Source organism: Gossypium raimondii, chromosome 6 (assembly GCF_025698545.1).
Source record: "Gossypium raimondii isolate GPD5lz chromosome 6, ASM2569854v1, whole genome shotgun sequence".
In the NCBI taxonomy this organism is placed as follows: domain Eukaryota; kingdom Viridiplantae; phylum Streptophyta; class Magnoliopsida; order Malvales; family Malvaceae; genus Gossypium; species Gossypium raimondii.
Window position 1 is genome coordinate 9,924,226 of NC_068570.1, and position 25,975 is coordinate 9,950,200.

Sequence of the window (25,975 nt, forward strand, 5' to 3'; positions counted from 1 at the left end):
AACTAAAACATAATGTTTTAAATATAAATGACTAAATGTAATATAAGATAAACAAAAATGACTATTTTGATAATTTACCCATTATTATTATTTTGCTAAATTTGATTCCACTTCTTCTAATTCTCACCCTAAAATTATATATGATTTAAAATAAAAAGAAAAACATCATACTACATCTCCCTCATTTGCATTCCCCTTTGATCATCATCAGTTGTGTCTTTATCCTCAAAGAGTGCCCATACCTCTTCCAAGCTCTTGTTTTTGGTCTCGGGAAGAAAGAAATAAAAGAAGAGAGTGGCCACCACCATGATTCCAGACAGCACAAAGAACATTCCCCCGAATGTTATTTTCTCGGATATTGTCAGAAACGTCATCGACATCACCCCACTCACCAACCTATTCACCGATATAGCCAGGCCCGTGCCCTGGGCCCGAAGCCTCAATGGGAATATTTCCGATGAATAAACCCATGTGATCGGACCCAGCCCGATTGAGAAGAAGGAAACATCGGCGCAAACAGCAATGATGCACACAATGATTGCCCACAATGGTTTGGTTTCTGAGTGTTGGAGAAACTTGGAACCCATGCCCAAAACAGCCAATGATACGGCCATCCCAATTGACCCTAGCAACAACAAAGGCCGTCTTCCGAATCTGTCCAAATAAACAGCTGAAATCAACACAAAAGTAGCCTTGGCTACTCCCATTATCACATTCACACCGAAGAGCTGTCTCTTATCTTGAATCCCAGCATCTTTGAACACTTCGGGACAATAGTATATAACAGCATCATTGCCTGATGCTTGCATGAAAAAGTTAATCCCAATGGCTGCAATGATAATTCTACAAACGGGTTTTGATGGGTTTAATAGAAGCTCCTTCCATACCCCCTGGCCACGCCAATCGCTGTGGTTTGATGAGGTTGCTTCGCCTAAATCCATGGCAGCGGCTTTCGTTATTTCACTGAGTCTAAATTCAGCTTCTTGAACAGTATCCGAGACTTTGATCAATACCCTTTTTGCTTCATGGGTTCTACCTTTCATCACCAGCCAACGAGGTGATTCTGGCATTGCTGTAACACCAATTCCAATGGCAATTGCGGGTACTGCTGCGAGGCCAAGCATCAGTCTCCAGTTTAGGTTTTGGGGCAAACCTGATAAGGAAAAGTTAACGATGTAGCCTAGCAGGATGCCAGACACAATGAATACCTCAGGGAGGGAAGTAAGGAACCCACGTTTCATAGCGGGAGAGATCTCAGCTGTGTAGAGAGGTGCAATCATAAGGGAATAGCCAACGCCAATGCCAGCAACTATGCGGCCAGCTAGGAGCAACGGAAAAGAAGGTGCAAATCCCATTAAAAGTGCACCCACAAGGAATGTGGCTGCTGCTAGAACAATTGTGTAACGTCTACCTATGTAATCTGATGTTTTGCCAGATGCAAGTGAGCCTACAAGTGAAAGTACATTCAAGCTACCCACCAAGATTTCTACTTGAACTGATGTGATTTTGAGGTTTTCTTTGATAAACAGCACTGCTCCACTCATTACACCAATATCTGCACAAGAAATAAATAAACAGAGCAATTCGCCCTCAAAAAGAAGTCCTCTGATTTGGCCAAAAAAGAAGCCAATACAAGATACAGGCATTAATAAATCGAGGGATTTTGACAATTTTAGGGTTAAAAAAAGCGTAGTAGTTGGAAGAGAGACAAATGGAAAGCGAGACTCACCATAGCCTAAGAGAATCGAGTTTGTGGAGGCCAAAAGAGCACATAAAAGAGTGAACTTGTTTAGACCAGCGGTGCTTGTAAGGGGAAAATCATCTTCACCAGCCGCCTTCTGTTGTTGGGATTCCATCTCATTGGCGTCCATTTGAGCTACCTCTGCGCTTTTTCTAACCTTAAAGCACTTACGAAAGAGAAATAGGCGTGGGAAGTGTGGAGGCTAAAACGAGGAGGTTGGTTTTGGATGGATAAAACGAGGAGTTGGTTGAAAGTAGAGTTAATGGAGTTTGTTTGGATCCCCCAATGGAACTCAAACTGCGTGAGAAATCAGAAAAATTGCAAATGGAGCTGAACTGGCATATGTAGGGCTAGGAATGAAAGGTTCGCAGTAGTGGGCTGGAGATATCATATTAAAATATCATGCTTCGTCACCTGCCATTTCGTCTTTCTTTGTCCTACAAATATTAAACACTTCCTCTCTTACAGTAAACTATAACTTACAATGGGTAATTGCAGGTTTCCATTCAAATATGCATAAATTATAAATTTACTCTTTTCCAAACTTTGAAATTTTATTTTTTACCTAAATTGTATCATTTCAATTCAATTATGTTACACTTACGGATATCTTTTTCTTATGGGCAATTAAAGAGCTACTCATATCCCAAGTCCCTACAGAACAAAATCTTAACAAGGATAGTAAAAGGTGAGCAATATCGCATTATAACTCTGCTTTTATACTAGAAAAGGAAGCCACCACGAGCTAATTAGCTTCTTCAAATAAAACATGAAATTGTGGGACAATATTACCAAAAAATCTATTATCCATATTCCATACAAGACAAGTAATAGTTTACTCAATCAGAAATCACACCTTGGCTTGGCTTGGGCCAACCATTTCTGCTCTCATATTTTTGTAACTTCATAAAAAGCTCCCAAAACTATTGGTAACATTACGTTTTAGTCATTTAACTTCAAAAAGTTACAAAATGATCACTAAACTATTCGAAAGTTTTTATTTAAGTCACTGGGCTGTTAATTTTTTTTTCTTAGAAAAGCCTGGTTAGTGAGCTTCAAGCGGTGATTTGACAATCGATATAGTGGATCAATGCCCATCAACGAGTAAAAGAGCATACCTTAGATCTAAGTTGATTTAACGGTCAGTATCAGAGATTAGAGAAGAAAACTGTTTTGATTTTGGTTTGCAGATTTGTGACGTTCAAATCGTTTCATGAAAAAAACTGAACTTAGAAGAGAAGGAGAAAGAGAGCTTTCGATTGGTATAACCGGTGCTAACAGAGAAGGCCATATAGTAATTATTTTAATGACCCAGTGATTTAAATAAAAACTTTCAAATAATTCAATGATCATTTTATAACTTTTTAAAATTAAATAATCAAAACATAAACTTATTAATAATTTAGTGATCTTAAAAGTAACTTAATCGTAAAAAAAAAGCATAATTTGAAAAGTTAAGTCGATTATGTGGTTATGAAGGTGAAAACCATGAGTCTCTAGTATTAAGCCTTTCTTTCCTTGCCATTAAATGTTTAGAAACAAAAGACACTTCCAGTTCCGTATGCCAAACATTTTCGCTAAGGTTATTTATAAATTAATTAAATTAATACCGTGAGTTGATTTAAATTTATTTAAAAACTTTACAATATCAGGAGATGTCTTTGTATTATTTATTTTATTTTTAAACAAATTGGTGTATCCAAATAGTTATTATAAACCACGGGCACAATGGGTGTATAGTATTGTAAACTTTTTATAGCTCCATGAAATCCAAAGATATTTCAATATCATTCTTCAATTTGTGGGCAAAGCCACATAACTTACAGCACTTCGTAATCGGCTTAACAAAATGAGATTAATTTGATTGCTTGCAAACACTAAAAATATTTCAATGGCGGAAAAGACAAACTTATAACTTGTATTTTTATACAATTCTTTAATTAACTATCATGTTTTTACGTTACAAGCTTTTAAATTTCTCAATATGAATTTTCGCTTTATTTAAAATTTTATAAGAAAATGACTAAATAACTCTTATATATTTCAAGATATGTTTTTATGTCGTATTATGTAGTCAGATCGTAATACAAAAAGACAACTTATATTAGTAGATAAACTTAATCATGTTCTTTGTCTAATCGAAAATGAGCAAACCTATTGAAATACTAATATGTCGTTTATCACGTCCAATTGAGAAGATGTTTTTTCTTGGGTATCGAAGTGGATGACTCCCAAAAGATAGAGACATAGATGTAACTGACTGGACTAACAATACATTGGACAAGACCCAAGTAGAATAGATCCTAAATCCATATATGAATTTATTCATTTGTAACATTCATAGTGTGACATACCTTAATCCTGAGTGGATGATGGATTATATATGCGCGACTCATATACTTTGATGTAAGTAAAAGCTTGAGTTCAAATAGATAAGGAACCAAAAACTGGTGCATTAGGTATACGACTTCTGCAGTATGTAACATCATTCACAATAGTGGAATTCATATATCAAGACATGGATAAATGATATCCTCTTATTGGTATTACATGATAGATGAAAAGCGGTCATGAGTTGTTTGCCTTTGTGATGAATGGCTTAATTACTATTTGATAGTAGTTGACTTTTTATTAAGGAAGATGTAATGGTTACCATGAGATAAAATAGGATCATATTGGGAGAGCGGATTTATTCCAAAGAGATTAAGGATATCTTACACGGGTAACACATTTATGATAAGATCATTGGATGAGCACCGATCAAGTAGCCTTCGTAATGGTATGTCACTAGGAAGAGCTCGGCCACGATACTATAGTAGAATGACTTCGTGACTAAATGAGTTTATAATAAACATGTGAAAAGCTAGAACTTAATTTTAAATTTCTTGAGCCTTAATCACATATGTTCAATCGATCCCTCCGCTAGCTCGTTGAAACTAGAAATGAATTGCATATTGAATCAAATGAACATAAATGGATGGAAATGGTAAAGTTAGAGAAATGAGAAATATTCGAAAATGAATGTGATTTTCTCACTATGGAAATGACTTGAGAATTAATTTATGATTTTTCGAATTATTAATTAATTAATTAATTAATTGAAGTTTGAAAATAGAATTAAATTAATTGGTCATTATGAATTGTTGAATTTAGAAATTAAATATATTTTATCATAGATTCTTTTACAATAAAGTTGCCATGATTTTAACAAAATTAGAATCGGGTTGAGAAAATTATTTAATTGGAAAAACTAATTAATTTAAAATAATTTAATAAATAATGTTTATTTTGAGAAATAGAAAAATATTTACTAGGTTAGATTAAATTATAAAATATTAAATTAAAAGTTTAGGAAGCACATATAATTGGACTCAATACAGGAGAGACGTGAATCCACGTCATGATACATATGAGGAGAAGCACACCTTAATAGCCCTTCTCTCTCCTAGTTCAACTAGGGATTATTTTTCTATTAAATAGGCATTAAATGCTTCTACTAATTCAACTAGGGTTTCACTTCATCTTCCTATAAATTGATGACACCAGTAGGACTAAAAGCACAATAAGTTACACAAAACTTTGAGATATTGTTATTTTGCCAGAAAGTAGTGGAAATTTATTTTCTAGAATAAATTCTATTTTTTAGGAATTACAATTTTATCGATTTCTATTAAAGAGAGATTTTATAAAATAAATTCTTATTTATTTGAATTTGTTTGAACCCACACTCGAAGCAATTTGTGGTACAAGAATAACGAAGAAGGTCGTTCGGTTGAAATTTGAGAATGACAAGGATCCGTCTAGCCGAAAACAAAAGTGCGATTTTGAAAAAAATTTATTGCTATAAATATCACAAACAGGCTCAATTTTCAATATTTTAATTTTTTGCTGTGCAAGAAAACCGTTTTCGAATCGGATTTTTTTCGACATGTAGAATATGATGCATAACTTAGAGTATATATGTTTAGTTCAAGCCAAGACCAAGACGTTGCTTTACTTTTAGAATGGTTGATTTGTCATAATTTGATATGGCGAATTAGACTTTTCCGGTATAATTAAGGAGCTTAATCTTGAGAAAAGTAGTGTATTTTTCATAGTTTTTTATAATTTTCAAAATCTAAGTTAATAAGTGTGATTGTCTCGTTTTTACTGATTTTGTAACCCAATTTGGACAATAGTGTCATTGGGGGGCCTAATGTGTGGTTGAGTGGTGTAGAGACGTGTTGGAGGTTGAAAACGAATGAGAATAATACCAAAGGAAAGGGTATCATGATATCCATAACTTGGAATCGCGATACCTCCAATAGTATGGAAGACTGGAGACCACCCTTCAGTGGTATCGCGATATCCACCCTTTATAGAAGACCTCAAGGTTCGAAACTGCCTGAGGTATCGTAATATCCTCTTCTAGGTATAACGAGACCGACATTGTGAGGGGGACAGAATTGGACAAAAAGGGTAATCCTTGTCCACCTGATCCATCAATCACCCAAGACCCGTGTAGGGGTAATTTTTGCAACAAAAGTCCATCAACATTCAGCCTAAAACAACCAAGTTTGGCTGAAGAGGAGTAAGACACGCATTAGCTTAATTTTAGCCTTAGTTTTCTTTAGGTTTTCTCTTAGTTTTTTTTGCAACTTTTCTAGGGTTTTCATTTTCTTTTCTTCTTTATTAGTTTTAGACTTTATTTTTCTGCATTTACGTCTTATTCTTGATGTTCTTAGTGTTAGTTAAGTTATTTATCACTGTAGCTTAGATTTATTTACACTTTCAGTCCCTATTTCTAGCTTTAGTTTAATGTATTCAGTTTCTTTTACTTTAAATCAACTAAATTTTGTTCCTTTTATGTTTATTATTTTAGATTTTCTTATTGAATGCCTTTAGTTTCATGTTCTTTAAGTTTTTTGGTATAAAATCCAAACTTTTATATTCTTCTTAAGCTTTAATTTAATGGCTTCTTTACTTTTCATTTTCATATTTATTTTCTTTATTTTCAACATAAGTAGCTAAACATAAAAGGGGGTTGATTGATAGAGATGTGAGTAAGCTGGTTTTTGGACAAATGACTAAATCATAATAAATTGGACTAAATCGAATAGATCTAAAAACATAAGAAGTGACACCCCTAAGGGGATATCTAGGCAAGTGAGACTGAGAGGTAATCTTGTTGCACACTCATTCATTAGTCTCAAATTAATCGGTGAGATCGAGAGATAAATCAGATTAATTCGTCTAAGTCAGTAAAATTGAGATCGAAAGATAAAATAGAGTCACTTAGTAATTTAAGCTATTTAAGTCCCTCATTCGAGGATCGACGACCCATATTGAAGTCAACCAACGACCGTTAGTCATTTAGTTGGTTAATTTCTTAGCATTGTATTGTTTGCAATTTAGTCCCTAGACTAGCATATTTAATTTCTTGTTATGATTTGTCAAACTATAAAATCATATCAGTAGCCGCTTAAACTCTATTGTGTATGCTATCTATCACTCAATCGCCATCTCTTTCGGTTCGATCCTTGGAATACTCCAGTGTTCTATTGTAACACAACAAACATTACAATTGAGTTGTACGCTTGCAGTAAAACTGTGACACCCCAAACCTGACTGGGATGAACCGACCTGAATTCGAAGCATTACATTAGCCACCGAAGCGACTCTTTAGCTAACGACCACCCGACGCACACCCCAACCTTATAACACCTCATTTATGACTAATTAACTATCATTTATTAATACAGAAGCAATTTGTGAACCATTTTTAAACTTTTTTCTAAGTATTTAAACCTAAGGGTATTTTGGTCATTTTATCACCTAAGGTTAAACTATCCCAATTTTATTTATAAATAGTTACCGACCTTCTTTTATTCAAATTATGCAAGCCATAAAAAAATTTAGCTTAATTCGAGTTCATTTAGTATGTCTAATTCAAGTTTTATTATTAGGGACTAAATCGTAACTTTTACAAACTTTTAGTACATTTTCCAAATTAAAAATTAAGAGTGTTTCTACCAAATATTAATAGTTACAAGTCTAATCCTAAAATATTACCAAGTTTCCCTATCATTAAAGGCTTTAGTTAACCTAATCAAGTTTTAGGACTAAATTATAAATTAAGCAAATTAGAATACTAGATTACAAAAACAAAAAATCAAACCCCCCCCAAAAAAATCCACACGACCGTGTGTAGACTGCTACACCTATTTTGTCAAAATTTGTTTTAATTACCTGATTTTATATATTTTACTTACCAATTAAACTATAAATAGCTACAATTAATTACCATAAACATCTACACATCTCCAATTTAATTTATTTACAACAAATATGCAACAATTAATCGAAATTTAACACCAAATTATACGCTTAGCAAACACCAATTAATTCACACAAGCTACATACCTTAGTCGCAAGCAATCCACTCCATGTTAAGCTTTAATTAAACATTGTTAGTATAAAATACATGCTTCATACACTGTGTTATCAACCACCATACGAACACTCATCGACATACCATAAATCAAACATCAATTAGACATAAAATCATGTATTAAAGCAATTATAAAATCACCAAAATTAAAGTCCAAAATTTAATGTCCAGTGTCCATTACAAGTAAAATAACACTAGTCCCAAAAGTATCACAATGCCCCTATATAGTCTCTAAAGTAAATTTCTTAAGCCACTACCGAGCCTTATTCTTGGATTGCCCTTGCACTCGCTTCTCAACTTCTTACACTCGAAAATTCTCTGCACGAAATTTGAGGGTGTGAGCTTAAAAAGCTCAGTGAATGATAGTACAAACATCAAGTAATTTACACCTAATCATGCATAAATCAAAGAAATTAAGCATTAAATTTTTAGTCACAACATGCTAAAATTTCACCATAACATCACATGAGATTTCAAGAATTAAGAATCAATTTTTCCATGGCATGTAAAATCATCTTTTAACACAGAAACATTCAATTATATTGGCACAATCAATCAATTATATTGGCATAATACATCCATGACAATAATTAAACGTGTGATCATACATTGGATAAATGGATCTCCGAACTCTCACAAATCAAAAACAGTCCTCCGAATTGAGCGAGATGAAGCCACACGCTCCCTTATAGCGCCTCAAATAACCTGATGAGTGGAGACTCAAGCTCAACACTCCCTTATCTACACTAAACAAATCAGTCCACCAAGAGCCATATGCTCACAATATCACAAATAATGGTGAGTATTAACAAATCCTATGGCATGCCAACTATATTCAATGGATCCACCATGCAATATTGCCAATATAATCATACATACAAGGCATAAAATATGTTGTTTAACCACTTAATTTAGGATGTTAAAATGCAAGTAAAAGCATGTTGCTAAGCAATCTTAACATCAATAAAATTAAGCATAGAAAATATCATTTTCCTAATATTCATATACCAATTAGAACACCTTTATCAAATGTTCAATTAATTAGCAATTCATGCTCCAAATATCAATTTATTCCATACAATTTAATCATGCTAAAAGCATAATACACAACTTACCAAACCAATTGCCATTTTGCTCTTTTATAAAATAAAGGCTATTTTTGCAAATCCAACCATCCAATATGCAATTAAGACATTAATAACACCAATTAAACCTTTAATTTAACACATAATCAGTCCAATTTACCAAATTGCCCTTAATATCATTCACCTACACACTTAGCTCTTTAAGCAAAAATGTATTCAAACAAGCAAGTTTGAGCTTCAATTTTGATTTTCACGTTCTTCTTCTTGATGTGGAGCTTTAACAGAGACAAAGTATGCATTACAAACTAACAATAGCAACAAGAAACATGAAATTTGATAAAGTATATGAATCTAAATCATTACTTTAAACTACCTTCCTGATGTTGCACAACTACGCCGAAATATGGAATTTCTCAACTAAACTCCCTTTTCAACACCTCAAAACACTTCTAATCTTCATTCCTAGTCCAATAACATGTATTCTAAGTGTTAATTTCATCATTTATGTAACACCCATATCCTGTTTCCGTTGCCAAAATAGAATACCGGATGTTACTAGTCAAGTTGGAATAGTTAATACGATTTACATTCAATAATCAATTCAATTCCATAATTATAAGTAATATTCAATATAAAAGAGATCATTCGATTTCGAGTCTTAAATTGTGCTTTCAAAGCTCTAAAAAAAGTTATGAACAATCAAGGACCAAATCAAAACAAGTCAAAACTTTCAGGAAAAAATTGAAAATTTTCAAGTTAGAGGTCACACGGCCATGTATCCAGGCCGTGTGACAAGGTCCAGCTCATATAGATCCAAACATGGCCATGTGGTTAATTTACATGTCCACGTGAGACCTCACATACCCGTGTGCATGGACCGTGTAACTTTCTGGTTTGGATTACACGATCGTGTCGTAGGTCGTGTGCCAACCCGTGTAACATTCGAAATACCCTCATACGGCCGTATTGCAGGCCGTATGTCTGCCCGTGTGAGAACTACACCTATACTGTTTAAAACACACTCTAGGCGAACATCTGTGTGGGTTGTCCGTGTGCTTCACACGGCCGTGTAAGCCCAAAAATTGACCAATTCCAAGCTAAATTTTCACCCATTTGCTTAGGAGCTTAAACACATTCAAATACACACTTTCATAGACTAAAAACCATCTTCAAACACATTCAAAACATGTCAATGAATTCAACCTATATATCTAACCAATGTGCCCTCATTAACACCACAAATCATTTCATAACATTTCATCTTCAAGGTTGCATATACAAGATATAGTTACACATCAAAACATCAATTCATTTCATACCATAATCTCACATTTTTCAGAGCTTTTATCATCATGCTTAACACTTAAACTTAGATGAAATATGCATAATATCATTTGTTACAACACATAACACAAACTTAAGTAAACTTACTCAAACTAGGATTTAACATCATACATGCAAAAAGGTCCTAGTACATGCCATATGTACCAAACTAAAAAAAAGTCTACCAAAGATCTCTTGGATAGTGTGATTTCTTGTGTTGATCTGATCTTCTAAACCTTAAAAACGTAATCTACAAAATAAAACAAATACAGGTAAGCTTGAATAAAACTTAGTTCGTTTGTATATATTGATAAACCTTTCCAATTAAACATAGTAATTAATTAAAATTAAATGTTGAAATTCCATAAAACGCAACCTCTATCATAAATTAACAATCAGTATAGTAGTTTAGTATATTCTATGGATAATGCTCGTTTGAGCTTTACTCAGTATATTAGTAGATTTCACTCGATTGAGCTTTGTTCAGTATTCCGTAGATTTTGCTCGGTTGAGATTCTTTCAGTATATCAGTGGATAATGTTATTTGTGCTTTATTCAATACATCAATAGATTTTTGCTTGATAGAGCATTCTTTTTAGTAGATTCAGTAGGTATGGCTCGAAAGCACATATGTTTCAGTAGATTCAATAAGTATCGCTCATTTGAGCACCAATCAGTATATTAGTTGGTAACACTCGCTGAACTCATTCCGTATATAATATAACATTCAATAACAGTATACTAACAAGGAGTATAAGGATTATTAAAATCATAAATAAATGCATGAATTCACGGGATTGATTTGCAGTAACGACTCATAGTATCTCAATTAGGGATCAACGTCATTTCAAATCCTTATTTCCATTTCCAATTACACACATCAATATAATCCAATATTATGCAATTAAGTTCCTATAATACATTTAAAGATGTACTAAAATTAAACCGTACGAACTTACCAGACTAAACTGCATCAACGGCAAAGTATAGGGGCTATTTGGTAATTTCTTCTTTTCTTCGATTTTCCGCTTGTATAGGATCAAATCAAAACTCAAAGCAAATCGTAGCTTCTCTTACGGATTCTAGGGCTTTTCGGTTTAGAAATGAAAAAGATGAAGACTTTTTTCATGTTTTCTTACTTGATGTTAGTTAAAAACCATTATTTATTTAATTCCAATTTTATCCTTTATTAATTCATTTAAAATTCATCAATTAAAAACCCAAACCCGTCCATTAATCTACTCAAATGGTATAATTTTCAAATTAATGAGGGTTTAATTGCACAATTGGTCTTTCAATTATTTTAAATTTTAACTAAACAAGCTTATTTTCAATTTAATCATAAACTAATTAGGACTAAAAGAGAAAATAGCCAAAAAGTTGGTGGATTTTAATCATGCCACCACTGCTTGGATTTTTTGACCATGGTTTAATTATCATTTTGGTCCTTTTACTATTTTAAATTTATAGCAATTAACTTTTACCTCTTTTACAATTTAATTCTTTTACGAATTAAGCAATAAATCATCAAAATTACTGGACCCAACTTCAATTCACATATATACGACTCTGTAAATATTTAATAAAAATATTTACGGCTTTATATAAAGGAAACAAGATCCTAATACCTCGGTTTCAATAACCACTTGACTTTTGAACCAAATCACTTACACTAACTTTTAATTCAATTGTTTAAAATCATCAAATCAAAATTCAATATAAAATTACTATTAAATCGTATAATTTAAATGCCAATTATACAAACTTAATCATCGGATTTGTGGTCTCGAAATCATTATTTTTGACACCACCAAAAAATGGGCTATTACAATTTAATCCGTTTCATAATTTTCCAGAAAAATCATCCATGTTCTTAATCGAATTTGAATTTTTTAAAATTGATCCATAAAATGTGTTTGATCTTTTGGTTTAAGATTAAAAACCTCTTAGACCTATTTTGATCTTAGACATTCATTGATATTTGGATTCCAACTCAAATTTAAAGATTCACCATTTTTGATCCTCAAGTTCAAGAAAGAAGAAGTTGAAAATGTAACACCCATAACCATTATTCGTCGCCGGAACAGGGTTATAAAGCATTACCGAACTTTACAAAATAAATACAAATATTTTATAACATTTAATAAAACATATCAGAAACCAATCATAAAATACTCATATTGTCCCTTGTATAAGCCCTTAAGGCCCAATATGCACCTTAGAAGTGAATCGGGACTAAACCGAATACTTAGGGAATTTTTCATAAAATCTCAAAAATTTTCTTAGGAGCAGGGGACACACGCTTGTGTGGCCAGCCGACACGCCCCTATCGTAGGCCGTGTGGGCATTCGATCTGAGGCACACGGCCATGTCCTAGCCTATGTCTGTACCCGTGTAACTCTCTGACTTGGATCACACGGCCAACCACATGCTCGTGTGCTAGGCTATGTGCAAAAACCTGGGCATTCTATTTCAAAAGTTTAAGATGCAGGGGATACACGGCCAGACCACAAGCCCATCTGTCAGGTCGTGTGTCACACACGACTGTGACACACGCCCATGTATCTGCCCGTGTGGACAAAAATAGGTCATTTTATGAGTTTTTTTCTCACCCATTCTTGACTTCAACCTACACACTTCAAATTTCATACATATAGGCCATAGCAAGGACACCAAAAAAACCAAATTCCTAACTTTAATATGGTCATATTATCACATATATTTTAACATTCTAATTAGAACATAAAACAATTCACACATTCAACAACATATATCAACATGTTTTAACAATTTATTCACCACTAAGCCTAGGAACTATCTATCCATTAACCACACTAATACTATACCAAACATGATAAACCATTCATATATAAGTTAACTTGAAACATAAACAAAATGTAATTATTGACATTTTTTAACATCCCAAAAATTCAAGTCTTTAATTTTTGTATGATTTGTCACAAATTGCTTGTTTGCTTTAGTGGCTAAGTGATTTGGGTGTGTATGGGAGTGTTTGAGAAGCCTGGGTTCAAGTCTTGGCTTTTGTAGAATTTTATTTTTGCTCTTAGATGAATCTGGACACTAGTTTATAGGCTTTATAAATATTAGTGTTGGTTTTATGTCATAAAAAAAGCTTGTGGTCTAGTGGCAATGTGGTGTGTTGTGTACTGTGAAGTCTGAGATTCAAGTCTTGGGTTATGCAATGGGGTATCTATTTTTCTGCTTGAGCCGTGTAAGTGACAGAGTTGGAGTGAAATGCTGCCGAAGGAAATTTGAACTGGTCATAGAGGGAGTTGAGTAGAAATTCGTGGAGTGATAAGGGAAGAGATTTGAGGAGAAAATCGAGGAGTTGTTGAGAGGAAGAGTTATGCCGAAGTTGGGCTCTAGCACTCTAGGAAATTCGGCTAGGGGGATTGCTAGTGCTGACTTGGTCATTCTGAGGCTTTCGGTATTGAAGTGCATTTCCTCTTTCTCAGTTGGAAATTTTGGCCAATTTTGGTTCACCTTTTTACGGTTGGTGCATACATTGCCAAGTTTTGGGTTCGTTTCTATTTCTCTTCTCTCTTCACTTTTTACTTTTGGCCGAATCTCTCTTCCCTTTTTCTTCTTGTTGGTTGAACTTTTTCTCCTCTCTTCTCTTCTCTGTCAAAAGCTCCATTTCTCTTCCCCTCTTCACTTTGTCATTTTCTTCCTCATTCTTCTTTTCCAAACCCCAATCGTTATTCTTTTTCCTTAAGCTGAATTCCACATCTCTCCTTCCCACCTCTTCTTTTCTTTTCCTCCTCATCTTTTCAGTTTCTCCCCTTTTTTTTGCTCTGATTGCCGAATCCTCCCATCCCTTGGGGGCCGATCGTTGGGCTTGCGTTTGGTAGTCATTCTCTCGCGCATTATTGGTAAGTGTAATAGAATGGTGTTTTCCTTTACCGGTTAACTTAAGTGCTTACCTTTTTCAGTTGGTGCCTAGGAACCTTTCAAAGGGTCGAAGGTTAGTGAATACTCTGGTTAAGCAAACCATTTCTTTTTGCTCGATCAAGTTGAGGTAAGTTAGCAGTCGTCACAACTTATGATCAATTGATGGTATAACTGCGTAGACGTTTAACTAAGATTCTTGGTCAAATGTAGGTTTTGGGTGCTCGTGGATCGTGGTGCATTTTCACAAATCAAGTGTGTAATCACCTATTACAATTGTAGATCGGCGAAAAGCTGAAAAGTCGATAACACTGCGTTTGAGTCCATATGAGCGTGCGAACGCTCGAGTGGTAAGCCCAACCTGTGAATTGTAGGCTAATGACTAAAATACCCCCAATGGTAAAATAACCAAAATACCCTCATGGGTAAAATGGCCGAAATACCCTCAATAGGTAAAATAACCGAAATACCCTCAAAGGGTAAGATAACCGAAATATCCTTGATGTGTAAAGTGACCGAAATACCCTCGATGGATAAAATGATCGAAATACCCTCAAAGGGTAAAATGACCAAAATACCCTTGAAGGGTAAAATAACCGAAATACCCCAAAGGGTAAAATGACTGTTATACCCTTAGGAATTGAAATATGTGTATGGACGACTTGTTCTATGATATATATATATAACTGCTACTGAGTATGACATACTGCATACACATATGGTTTATGACATGACATACTGCATGTGGTTGGGATTATGATATAGGGGAAGTATACTATACTGGTGGCTATGCCACATATACTGTTACTCGCAGCTTTGATGCATTACTGTTACTGGCAGCTTTGCAACGTTATTATTACCGGCAGCTTTGTTACAATATTGGTGTGTTGGCTGGGTGGGTCAATTTTATCCCCACATGGTGTGTTGTGGGTACGGAGTGGTGTGTTGGTTGGATTGGGATGGGTTACATCACTGCATTGTACTGATTACTGTATTGGGCTAAGGCTCACACTGATTTTGTATGTTGCATAGTGATTGTTTAAAAGGGGAGTACACACTGAGTTTCGTAAACTCACCCTCTCCTTTAACTGTACAGGTAATCCTCAGCCATAGACGATTCGGTGCTGCGAGGGACTCAGATATGGCCACACCATCACTGCTTTTCTTATTGCTATTATTTTAATTTAATAATAAGTTGGGCTCTGATTTTCTTTTTGTAACAAGGCCTCTAATTTGGTTTAAATTTTTAATTAGGCTTTTGTTTTATATTTTAAACTGCTAGTTAGGAGAAAACGAGTGTTCAAAATAATTATTGCTTTCAAAGACGTAAACTTTAAACGTAGAGTGTTCAAATGCTTCCGCGTTTTAAATCAACTTAACATAACATTAGCAGTTAATAAGGCAAACATTTGGATAATGGCCAGTTAAACTATAATAAAGAGGTTTTCAAACTTAAGAAACAGGGTTTAATTTTGAGAAACGCTTCAAGGTGACACACCAGATTCAGCCATAACGTCTAGGCCGGGTTTAGGGTGTTACATTTAGTGGTATCAGAGCCAGGTTGCAAAACTTGACTGTGGAATGGGTTTTGAAAATTTTTGGAAATCTTGGAAAACTGCTTTTGAAGTGTTTTTGAGGGATTACAAGTGTGGCATATCGAGTCTCCAGTACCAAATCTATATGTTTCTCTTTATACTATAGACTACTTGAAATGCAAAGCACTGAAAAACTACTATAGATAGTCGGACTGTACTGAAACTCTTTACTTAGAGTCAAAGTGAGACTGTAGGAACTGGAAACTGTAGGGAGACCTTGATCCGCAAAAACAAAACTATGATTACTGCTTTTCATAAGACATTAATAATTACTGGAACTACAAACTGATGCATAAAACTTCTTAAACAGATAATACATTATTCGATATGAACACTAGGGGAGCTCAAGAAAGGGGTACACGAGGCCGCCGTAGAGGCCGAGGTTGTGCTAGGGCTGGGTCTTCGGCATCAGGTCACATGCCTAATGTTGAGGCTAGGGAAGTACCAGCTTCTCCAGTGACTGAGACGGGATCTTACGATCGAGCAGCTAGGGATGACGCACTATGTCAAGCTATGCTCCACATACTAGAAAGGGTCGTAGGGACTAGTACAAGTGTTGTGGGCCATGGGTCGATTTCAGAACGACTCTGGTCGAATGGAGCAGAAATTTTTAGGGGTATTTCTGGAGTATCCCCTAATGTGGCTGAATATTGGTTGGAAGCCACGGAGAGAATAATGGATGACCTCGATTGCACTTCTGAGCAAAAGCTAAAATGAGCAGTGTCTTTACTACGAGACGAGGCCTACTAGTGGTGGCTTACTGTGAGAGAAGGCACTTAGGCCAACCGGTTAACATGGGATTTCTTTAAGTCGACATTTTAAGGAAAGTATGTGGGCACAAGTTATGTGGACGCCCGAAGAAAGGAATTTTTGAGTTTGATTCAGGGGAATAAAACTGTGACAGTGTATGAGGTAGAGTTTTTGAGACTGAACCGCTACGCTCGTGGGGTAGTGGTAACTGAATATGAAGGTTGTGTGGGATTTGAGGACGGCCTTCGGGATGAGTTGCGAGTCTTGATAGCTCCGTAGAGGGAGCGAGATTTTGCTGCCCTAGTTGAAAATGAAAAAATCACAGAAGATGTGAAGCTCTCTGAGTGCCAGAACTGTGAGAAAGATATGGATAGGTTTAAGAGGGATTCAGAGCTTTGAAGTCTTTCTGAAAGGCTTAAAAAGAATGCCAAGTTTGATGGGTCAGTTCGGGCTGGGGTTTCTGTGGCAAGACCATAGTCTTGTGCTGATTGTGGGAGACATCATCTGGGTGAGTGTTGGAAGAAGATTGGGGCATGTTTCATATGTAGGTCTAAGGAGCATCAAGTTAAGGATTGTACTCAGAGGCCTACTCAGACGCAAGCTACAGGTCAAGGTTTTGTTCAGCCAGTGAGAGGTGGTCAGCAGCCACCGGGAGATCGTGGGCAGGTTAGAGGTGGAAATGGTATAGGACGAGGTCATGGACCGTATAGCAGAGGGGTTAGTAATAGTGAGGTGAGGCACCCAGCACTAGTCTATGCTGCTCGTCGCCGAGAGGTTGGTGATGCTCCAGATGTTATAACTGGTACGTTCCTAATTCATAATGTACCTTTCACTACTTTAATTGATATAGGGTCTACACATTCATACATTGCATGCACTGTGTCTGGCATCTTGGGTATCATGTGTGAGAGTTCCGCTAATGAGATGACTGTTTTAAGTCCACTGGGACAATCAGTAGGAGTGGACAAGTTGTTCAGAGATGTACCCCTAGAGGTTCAAGGAGTTATATTTCTAGCGGATTTAGTGGAGCTACCGTTTGGTGAATTCGACCTAATCTTGGGGATAGATTGGTTGGTTAAACATCGTGCAAGTTTGGATTGTGCTGCTAAGCGTATGGTGTTAAGGACTATTGAGGATGAGGAGGTGACTGTGATTGGGGAGTGAAGGTACTTTCTATCTAATGTGATATTTGTATTAAGGGCCGAAAAACTGGTTCGCAAAGGTTGTGAGGCATTTAGCCTATGTTGGTGTATCTGATTTTGAGGGTATTTCTGTTGGAGATATCAGAACTGTTAAGGATTTTTCTGATGTTTTTCTAGATGAGTTCCTTGGGTTGCCACCGAGTCGCGAAGTTGAATTTGGGATTGAGCTCTTGCTAGGAACAGCTCCAGTGTCTATCGCCCATTATAGGATGGCACTGAAGGAGCTGGTAGAGCTAAAAGCTCAAATCCAAGAACTATTGGATCGAGGATTTATTCGACCTAATGTGTCTCCGTGGGGAGCACCAATGTTGTTCGTAAAAAAAGGATGGGACCATGCGCATGTGTATAGAATATCGGCAACTGAATAGCTAACCATCAAGAACAAGTATCCTTTGCCGAGGATAGATGATTTATTTGATCAGTTACAAGGAGCTTCGATTTTCTCTAAGATAGATCTTCATTCTGGGTACCATCAGTTAAGAGTTAAAGAGGCTAATGTGTATAAGACTGCGTTTAGGACTCGTTATGGTCATTACGAGCTCTTAATGATGCCGTTTGGGCTAACGAATGCACCAGCTGCCTTCATAGACTTAATGAACTGAGTATTCCAGCCCTACTTGGATCGGTTCGTGGTGGTATTCATAGACGATATCTTGGTGTATTCGAGAACCGAGGATGAACATGATACACATCTCCAAGTTATTCTGCAGATTCTAAGGGAAAAATAATTATATGCTAAGTTTAGTAAGTGTGAATTCTGGTTGCGCGAGGTGACATTTCTGGGTCACGTGGTATCTGCCGAGGGGATTAAGGTTGATCCTCGAAAAATTGAAGCTTTATTGGATTGGAAACCACCTAAGACTGTATCTGAGGTTCGAAGTTTTTTGGGTATAGCAGGGTATTATAGGCATTTTTTGAGGGGTTTTCCTTAATTGCTGCACCTCTGACAAGGTTTCTACGAAAAGAGGTGTTGTTTAATTGGACAGATAAGCAGCAAGAAAGTTTTGAGAAACTAAAGAAAGTTCTGACCGAGGCCCTTGTCTTGATACAACCAGATTTAGGAAGGAATTCACCGTCTACAGTGATGCATCACACGTTGGTTTGGGCTGTGTGCTGATACAGGAGGGTAAGGTGATTGCCTATGCATCTCGTCAACTTAAGCCTCACGAAACGAATTACCCTACTCACGACTTGGAGTTAGCCGCGGTAGTATTTGCACTGAAAATTTTGAGGCACTATTTATAAGGTGAGAAGTGTATTATCTACACAGATCACAAGAGTCTTAAGTATGTCCTCACTCAGAAAGAGTTGAATCTTAGGCAGCGAAGATGGATAGAGCTGCTTAAGGATTATGATTGCTCGATTGAATACTATCCTGGTAAGGCTAATGTGGTAGCTGACGCACTAAGCCGTAGGGCTGTATGTGATTTGAGAGCGGTGTTTGCTCATCTCAGCTTGTTTGATTATGGTAGCTTGTTGGTTGAGCTACAAGTTAGACCGACGTGGACTGAACTGATTAAGGGTAAATAGTTGTTGGATGAGTCACTAGTTCTTCATTTTCGACAGGTTGAGAATGGGGAAACTTCGGATTTTAGGTTGAATAGTGAAGGAATATTGTGCTTTCGTGGGAGAGTCTGTGTACCAAGGGATAATGGTTTGCGGCAGTCTATACTGGGAGAGGCGCATATTAGTCCATATGCTATGCATCCGGGCAGGAATAAAATGTATCGAGATCTTCGTGAGTTATATTGGTGGCCAGGACTGAAACATGAAGTAACTAATTTTGTGGGTAAATGTTTAATTTGTCAGGAAGAGAAGGCTGAACATCAGTTACCTGCAGGGTTACTTCAGCCAGTTAAAATTTCACTTTGGTAGTGGGAGAGAGTAACCATGGATTTTGTGAGTGGGTTGCCCTTAACGCCTACCAAGAAAGATTCGGTATGGGTTATTGTAGATCGATTGACTAAATCTGTCCATTTTAAACTAGTCAGTACTGATTACTCTTTGTAGAAGTTGGCTAAGCCGTGTGTGGCTGAGATCGTAAGACTTCATGGGGTACTGGTTTCTATAATATCAGATAGAGATCGTCGGTTTTGGAAGAAACTACATGAGGTTTTGGGTTCTAGACTGGACTTTAGTACTGCGTTTCTTCCCCAGACAGATGGTCAGTCTCAGAGGGTGATTCAAATTTTGGAGGCAGTTGGGAAGACTATTTGCCGTTAGCAGAGTTTGCGTATAATAATAGCTACCATTCCAGTATTCAAATGGCACCATACGACCTGTTGGACTGAGTTGGTTGAGCGGCGGGTTCTGGGGCCAGAGTTAGTATCTGATACCGAAGAGAAGGTGAAACTGATTCGAGATCGGATGAAGGAAGCATCTGATAGGCAGAAGTCTTACGCGGATCTTAAATGTCGTGAGGTTGAGTATTCTGTGGGGATTTCGTATTTCTCAAGGTCTCTCCATGGAAAAAGATACTGAGGTTTGGACGGAAGGGTAAGCTTAGCCCTAGGTTCATTGGGCCTTACCGTATACTGAAGCGTGTGGGACCGGTCGCTTATCAACTTGAGTTGCCTCCAGAATTAGACCATATTCACGATGTGTTCTACGTCTCCATGCTAAGGTGTTATCGCTCTGATCCTACGCACATAGTACCAGTTAAAGAAATCAAGGTTAGACCAGATTTGACCTTCAAGGAAGAGCCAATGCAGATTTTAGACCGTGAGGTTAAAGTACTGAGGAGGAAATCGATCCCACTAGTCAAAGTGCTTTGGCGTAATCACAATTCAAAAGAAGCCACGTGGGAACCCGAAGAGGCGATGAGACAACAATACCCTCACCTATTCTAACCAGGTAAATTTTGAGGCCGAAATTTCGTTAAAGAGGTAGAGTTGTAACGCCCCAAAAATTCAAGTCTTTAATTTTTGCATGATTTGTGACAAATCATGCAAAAATTAAAGACTTGAATTTTTGGGGCGTTACAACTTAGGATCAATTGATAGTATAACTGCGTAGACGTTTAACTAAGATTCTTGGTCAAATGTAGGTTTTGGGTGCTCGTGGATCGTTGTTCGTTTTCACAAATCAAGTGTGTAATCACCTACTGCAACCGTAAATCGGTGAAAAGCTGATAACACGGCGTTTGAGTCCATACGAGCGTGCGAACACTCGAGTGGTAAGCCCAACATGTGAATTGTGGGTTAATGACCGAAATACCCCTAAGGGTAAAATGATCGAAATACCCTCAATAGGTAAAATGGCCGAAATACCTTTGAAGGGTAAAATTACCAAAATACCCTGGAAGGGTAAAATAACCGAAATACCCTCGAAGGGTAAAATGACCGAAATACCCTCGATGGGTAAAATGACCGAAATACCCTTGAAGGGTAAAATGACTGAAATACCCCCAAAGGTAAAATGACCGAAATACCCCTATAGGGTAAAATGACTGTTGTACCCCCAGGAATTGAAATGTGTGTATGACCGACTTGTTCTATGATATATATATATAACTGCTACTGAGTATGACATACTGCATACACGTATGATTTATGACATGACATGCTACATGGGGTTGAGATTCTGATATAGGGGAAGTCTACTATACTGGTGGTTATGCCACATATACTGTTACTCGCAGCTTTGATGCGTTACTGTTACTAGCAGCTTTGCTGTGATATTGGTGTGTTGGCTGGGTGGGTCAATTTTATCCCCACATGGTGTGTTGGTGGTACGGAGTGGTGGGTTGGCTGGATTGGGATAGGTTGCATCACTGCATTGTACTGATTACTATATTGGGCTAAGGCCCACACTGTTACTGTAATGGGCTAAGGCCCACACTATACTGATACTGTATAGGGCTCAGGCCCAGACTGATTCTGCATGTTGCATAGTGATTGTTTAGAAGGGGAGTACACACTGAGTTTCGCAAACTCAACCCTCTCCTTTAACTGTGCAGGTAATCTTCAGCCATAGACGATTCGGTGCTGCGAGAGACTCGGAGATGGCCACACCATCACTGCTTTTCTTATTGCTATTATTTTAATTTAATAATAAGTTGGGTTCTGATTTTCTTTTTGTAATAAGGCCTCTAATTTGGTTTAAATTTTTAAGTGGGCTTTTGTTTTATATTTTAAACTACTAGTTAGGAGAAAACGAGTTTTCAAAACAATTATTATTTTCAAAGACGTGAACTTTAAACGTAGAGTTTTCAAATGCTTCCGCATTTTAAATCAACTTAACATAACATTAGCAGTTAACAAGGCAAACATTTGGATAATGGTCAGTTAAACTATAATAAAGAGGTTTTCAAACTTAAGAAACGGGGTTTAATTTTGAGAAACATTTCAAGGTGACGCACCAGATTTGGCCATAACAACTAGGCCGGGTTTGGGGTGTTACACATTTATATAACGCCTTCAATTCCTATACATGTTATATAAACCATAATATGTATTACAAAATCTACCGAAACAAGTTGGATAGTGTGGCTCGATGTGTTGATCCGATCTCTCGACTTCTCGAAAATCTACAAAAAACATTAAACAACACAAGTAAGCTTATTGAAGCTTAGTAAGTTCGCTGGCTTTAAACATAAATCTTACCGAACAGACTATAACAACTCATTTAAATAAAGCATTCAAAATACATTTCCTTCCAATTACAACTTTAATTGATGAATTCACTTATTTCAGATCAATATCAATAATAACATATCAATATCAATAATAGCTTTAAGTCTTCAAACATTAAATTTCATATGTCACTTACCAACTTGTCAAATCGGAGAACGTCTTATGGATATGAGTACATCCTATACAGAAGCCCGAAAGCTATACAGAAGCACATAAGTGCTAAAAGAAAACTTGTAAGGGTTGAACGGAACCTCATAAGAGCTGAACGGAAACCCAATAAGGGTTAAACTGAAGCTCAAAAGAGCTGAACGGAAACCCATTAGGGTTAAATGGAAACTCATATGAGTTAACTGAAGTTCATTAGAGCTAAATGGAAAGTAAACACGAAAGTTTGCAACAAATGCTGAACGTCGATTTACTTGGGCAATTTTCTGTCAATTCCTCCTTTGCACTGAACAACTGTTCTTAATCCTGCATTCCGTTCGTTTTAAACATTCAATTCAATTTTATAACTTTAACAATAATTTTATTTCCAACGCATGATATGAATAAATACATAATGCCATTCATCAATTTAAAATATATCATTAAATTTTAATCATACGAACTTACTTGGGTTAAACTGTGGAATTTGTAGTACTTCAGGAACTATTTTGCTAATTTCTCTTTTTCACGATTATCTACGGGCTCTTGATCGAAAATATAAAATTATTTATTTATTAGCATATATTTGAATTTCAATTCACTTCACAATTAATACCCCTTAACTTTCAAAATTACACAATTACCCTAATTTTTACTACTTTTACAATTTAGTCCCTCTCTAATTAGTCCATCAAATGAACTAATTTCTCTATTGATAGTTTATCTAAATATTATAAGTTATTATACAGGTTTTGATACTTAGTATTTAATACAAAACCCTAATATTTAATCTTTTCATAATTTAGTCCTAAAATCAATATCTATCAAATTTACTTTATAAAATCTTTATATAACAAAATTAAAGCTTCAATTCCATGTTATTTCATCAAAACATCCAGCACCCATCAATGTAACTTTCAAAATTACCCATAAAATCAAATACTAATGAAATAGATAGTTGGACCTAATTGTAAAAGTCTTAAAAGCACAAAAATTTTAAAAAAGAGCAAGAATTGAACTCACATGATGTAAAAATATGAAAAAATAGCTTTTAGAGACTCTTCTATGGTGTTTTTGGCTAGGAATTGTGAAGAAATTGCTAGAAACTCTTTAGATTTTTCTATTTGATATTTTAATTTTCCTTATTTCCAATTTTGCCTTTTTAATCACATCATTTTGTCATTTTTTTGTGCTTATGCCGTTTCAGCTTCTTCACTTAAGCCCAATTACTCATTAAGTCCTCCCTATTTACTATTTAAGCCACTTAATCACTATTTCTCTTAATTAACAAATTTTACACCTTTTTCAATTTAGTCCTTTTTAATTAATTAACTATCATAACTTTAAAATTTTCTAACGAAACTTTAATACTAACTTAATGACACTCCGTAAATATTTATAAAAATATTTATGGCTTGATTTATGAAATTGAGATCTCGATACCTTGTTTTCGAAACCATTTTACCTAATAACTCATTCTAAAACAGGAATCACCAATTCAAAAATATTTCTAAAATCACATTTGACTCGTGAATAATAATTAATAAAATTTTCAACCTCACTCGTCAGATTTAGTGGTCTCGAACCACTATTTTCGACACCGTCGAAAATTGGGATGTTACAGAAAATTCATTATAATCATTTTAATTAACAAATAATTATTGAAATCAACTTAAAAACAAGTTTAGAGATGAGGATTACCTTCAATTGTGTTTGATTTGTAAAATAAATCTAAAATAAAACTTAATAAACTAGGATCTATCATGTCAAATCATCAAGAATAAATCAAGAATAAAACTAAAAGCGAAAGTGTACCTGAACCCATGAATTCCTTTTGGAGTTTTTCCTAATCTTGGGGATTTGATCTTCCAAATTAGCACACAAGAAATTCAAAGAATATTTACCCTATTTCATAAGGATGACATATTAGAAAAGATATCTTGTGTATAATTTGGGGACTATAACCCTAATATTTATAACCTTGGCATATTAGTCCTAATTCTTAATTAGCCCATCATTAATTAAAATTTGATTAGAACTCAATTACTAGAGTACCTACACATATTTGACCCATATTTTATTTAATAATTAAAGCCCAATAAAATTCTAAGCAAATTAGATCACTTTTAATTTGGGCTAACATATCATGATAGTAAATAATAACATGTAATTACCTTTATTATATATATGATGTCCATATTTTCCAACAATCTCCCACTTAGACCACACATATATATACTAATTCCTTTATAATTACATGTCAGTATACAACCTTATGAGCTCATACAACCTTATGAGCTCAAAATTTTACTATCATATCCAAAAGATATTCTGAACAATCTCGTCCATTAATTATGCTAACATAGAACCAAGACGACTTTTGTTACATATATCGTAACTAAATCCATCCCTAATCACGTATATTAACACAAATAAATGACATAGATCAAGTATGGATATGTAGCATGGAAATTACATGCAATATGATCTAAACATGTCTATTTCCAACTGGTCCTCTTTAAACTTGAGTGAGGTCAGTATCAAAATAATAAACAGAGTGAATAAACTGAATACTTCATTTCTGATCAGAAAATAACCAAATACATAAATGTTTGAAAACAAACATAGAACAAATAAAATATAAACTGCCACTAAATCATGATATCCTTAAACAATGTAACACCCATGTGAGCAGTGTGCTCATGAAAGACCTTGGGTGGTAAACCTTTTGTGAGCGGATCTGCTATCATGGAGTTTGTCCCAATGTGCTCTATGGATATTTGACCATTTTTAACTCTTTCTTTTACAACTAGGAACTTTATGTCAACATGCTTTGACTTAGATAAACTCCTGTTGCTATTGGAATACAACACTGTTGACTTATTGTCACAAAATAATTTGAGTGGTCTTTCTACATTCTCCAAAATGCACAGCCCTGTGACAAAGTTTAGCAACTATATTCCATGGTTTGATGCCTCATAGCATGCTACAAACTCTGCCGCCATAGTGGACGAAGCTACAAGTGTCTGTTTGACACTTTTCCAAGATATAGCTCATCCAGCTAACAAGTAAATATAGCCCGATGTAGATTTCCTACTATCTTGGCACTCAGCGAAATCAGAATTAGAATACCCTACGACCTCCAAAAGATCTGATCTCTTA

The 25,975-nt window shown here is 35.6% G+C and overlaps 1 protein-coding gene across 1 annotated transcript; it reads right to left on the reverse strand.

The window, feature by feature from the left end:
• LOC105774227 (probable polyol transporter 6) lies at positions 1-2,112 on the reverse strand. The gene is made up of 2 exons (XM_012596629.2): positions 1,730-2,112; positions 1-1,555 (listed from the first exon to the last, which is right to left on the reverse strand). The coding sequence occupies exons 1-2, from the start codon at positions 1,869-1,871 to the stop codon at positions 171-173; spliced, it is 1,527 nt and encodes a 508-aa protein (XP_012452083.1). The 5' UTR covers positions 1,872-2,112; the 3' UTR covers positions 1-170.
• Positions 2,113-25,975: the final 23,863 nt, after the last annotated feature.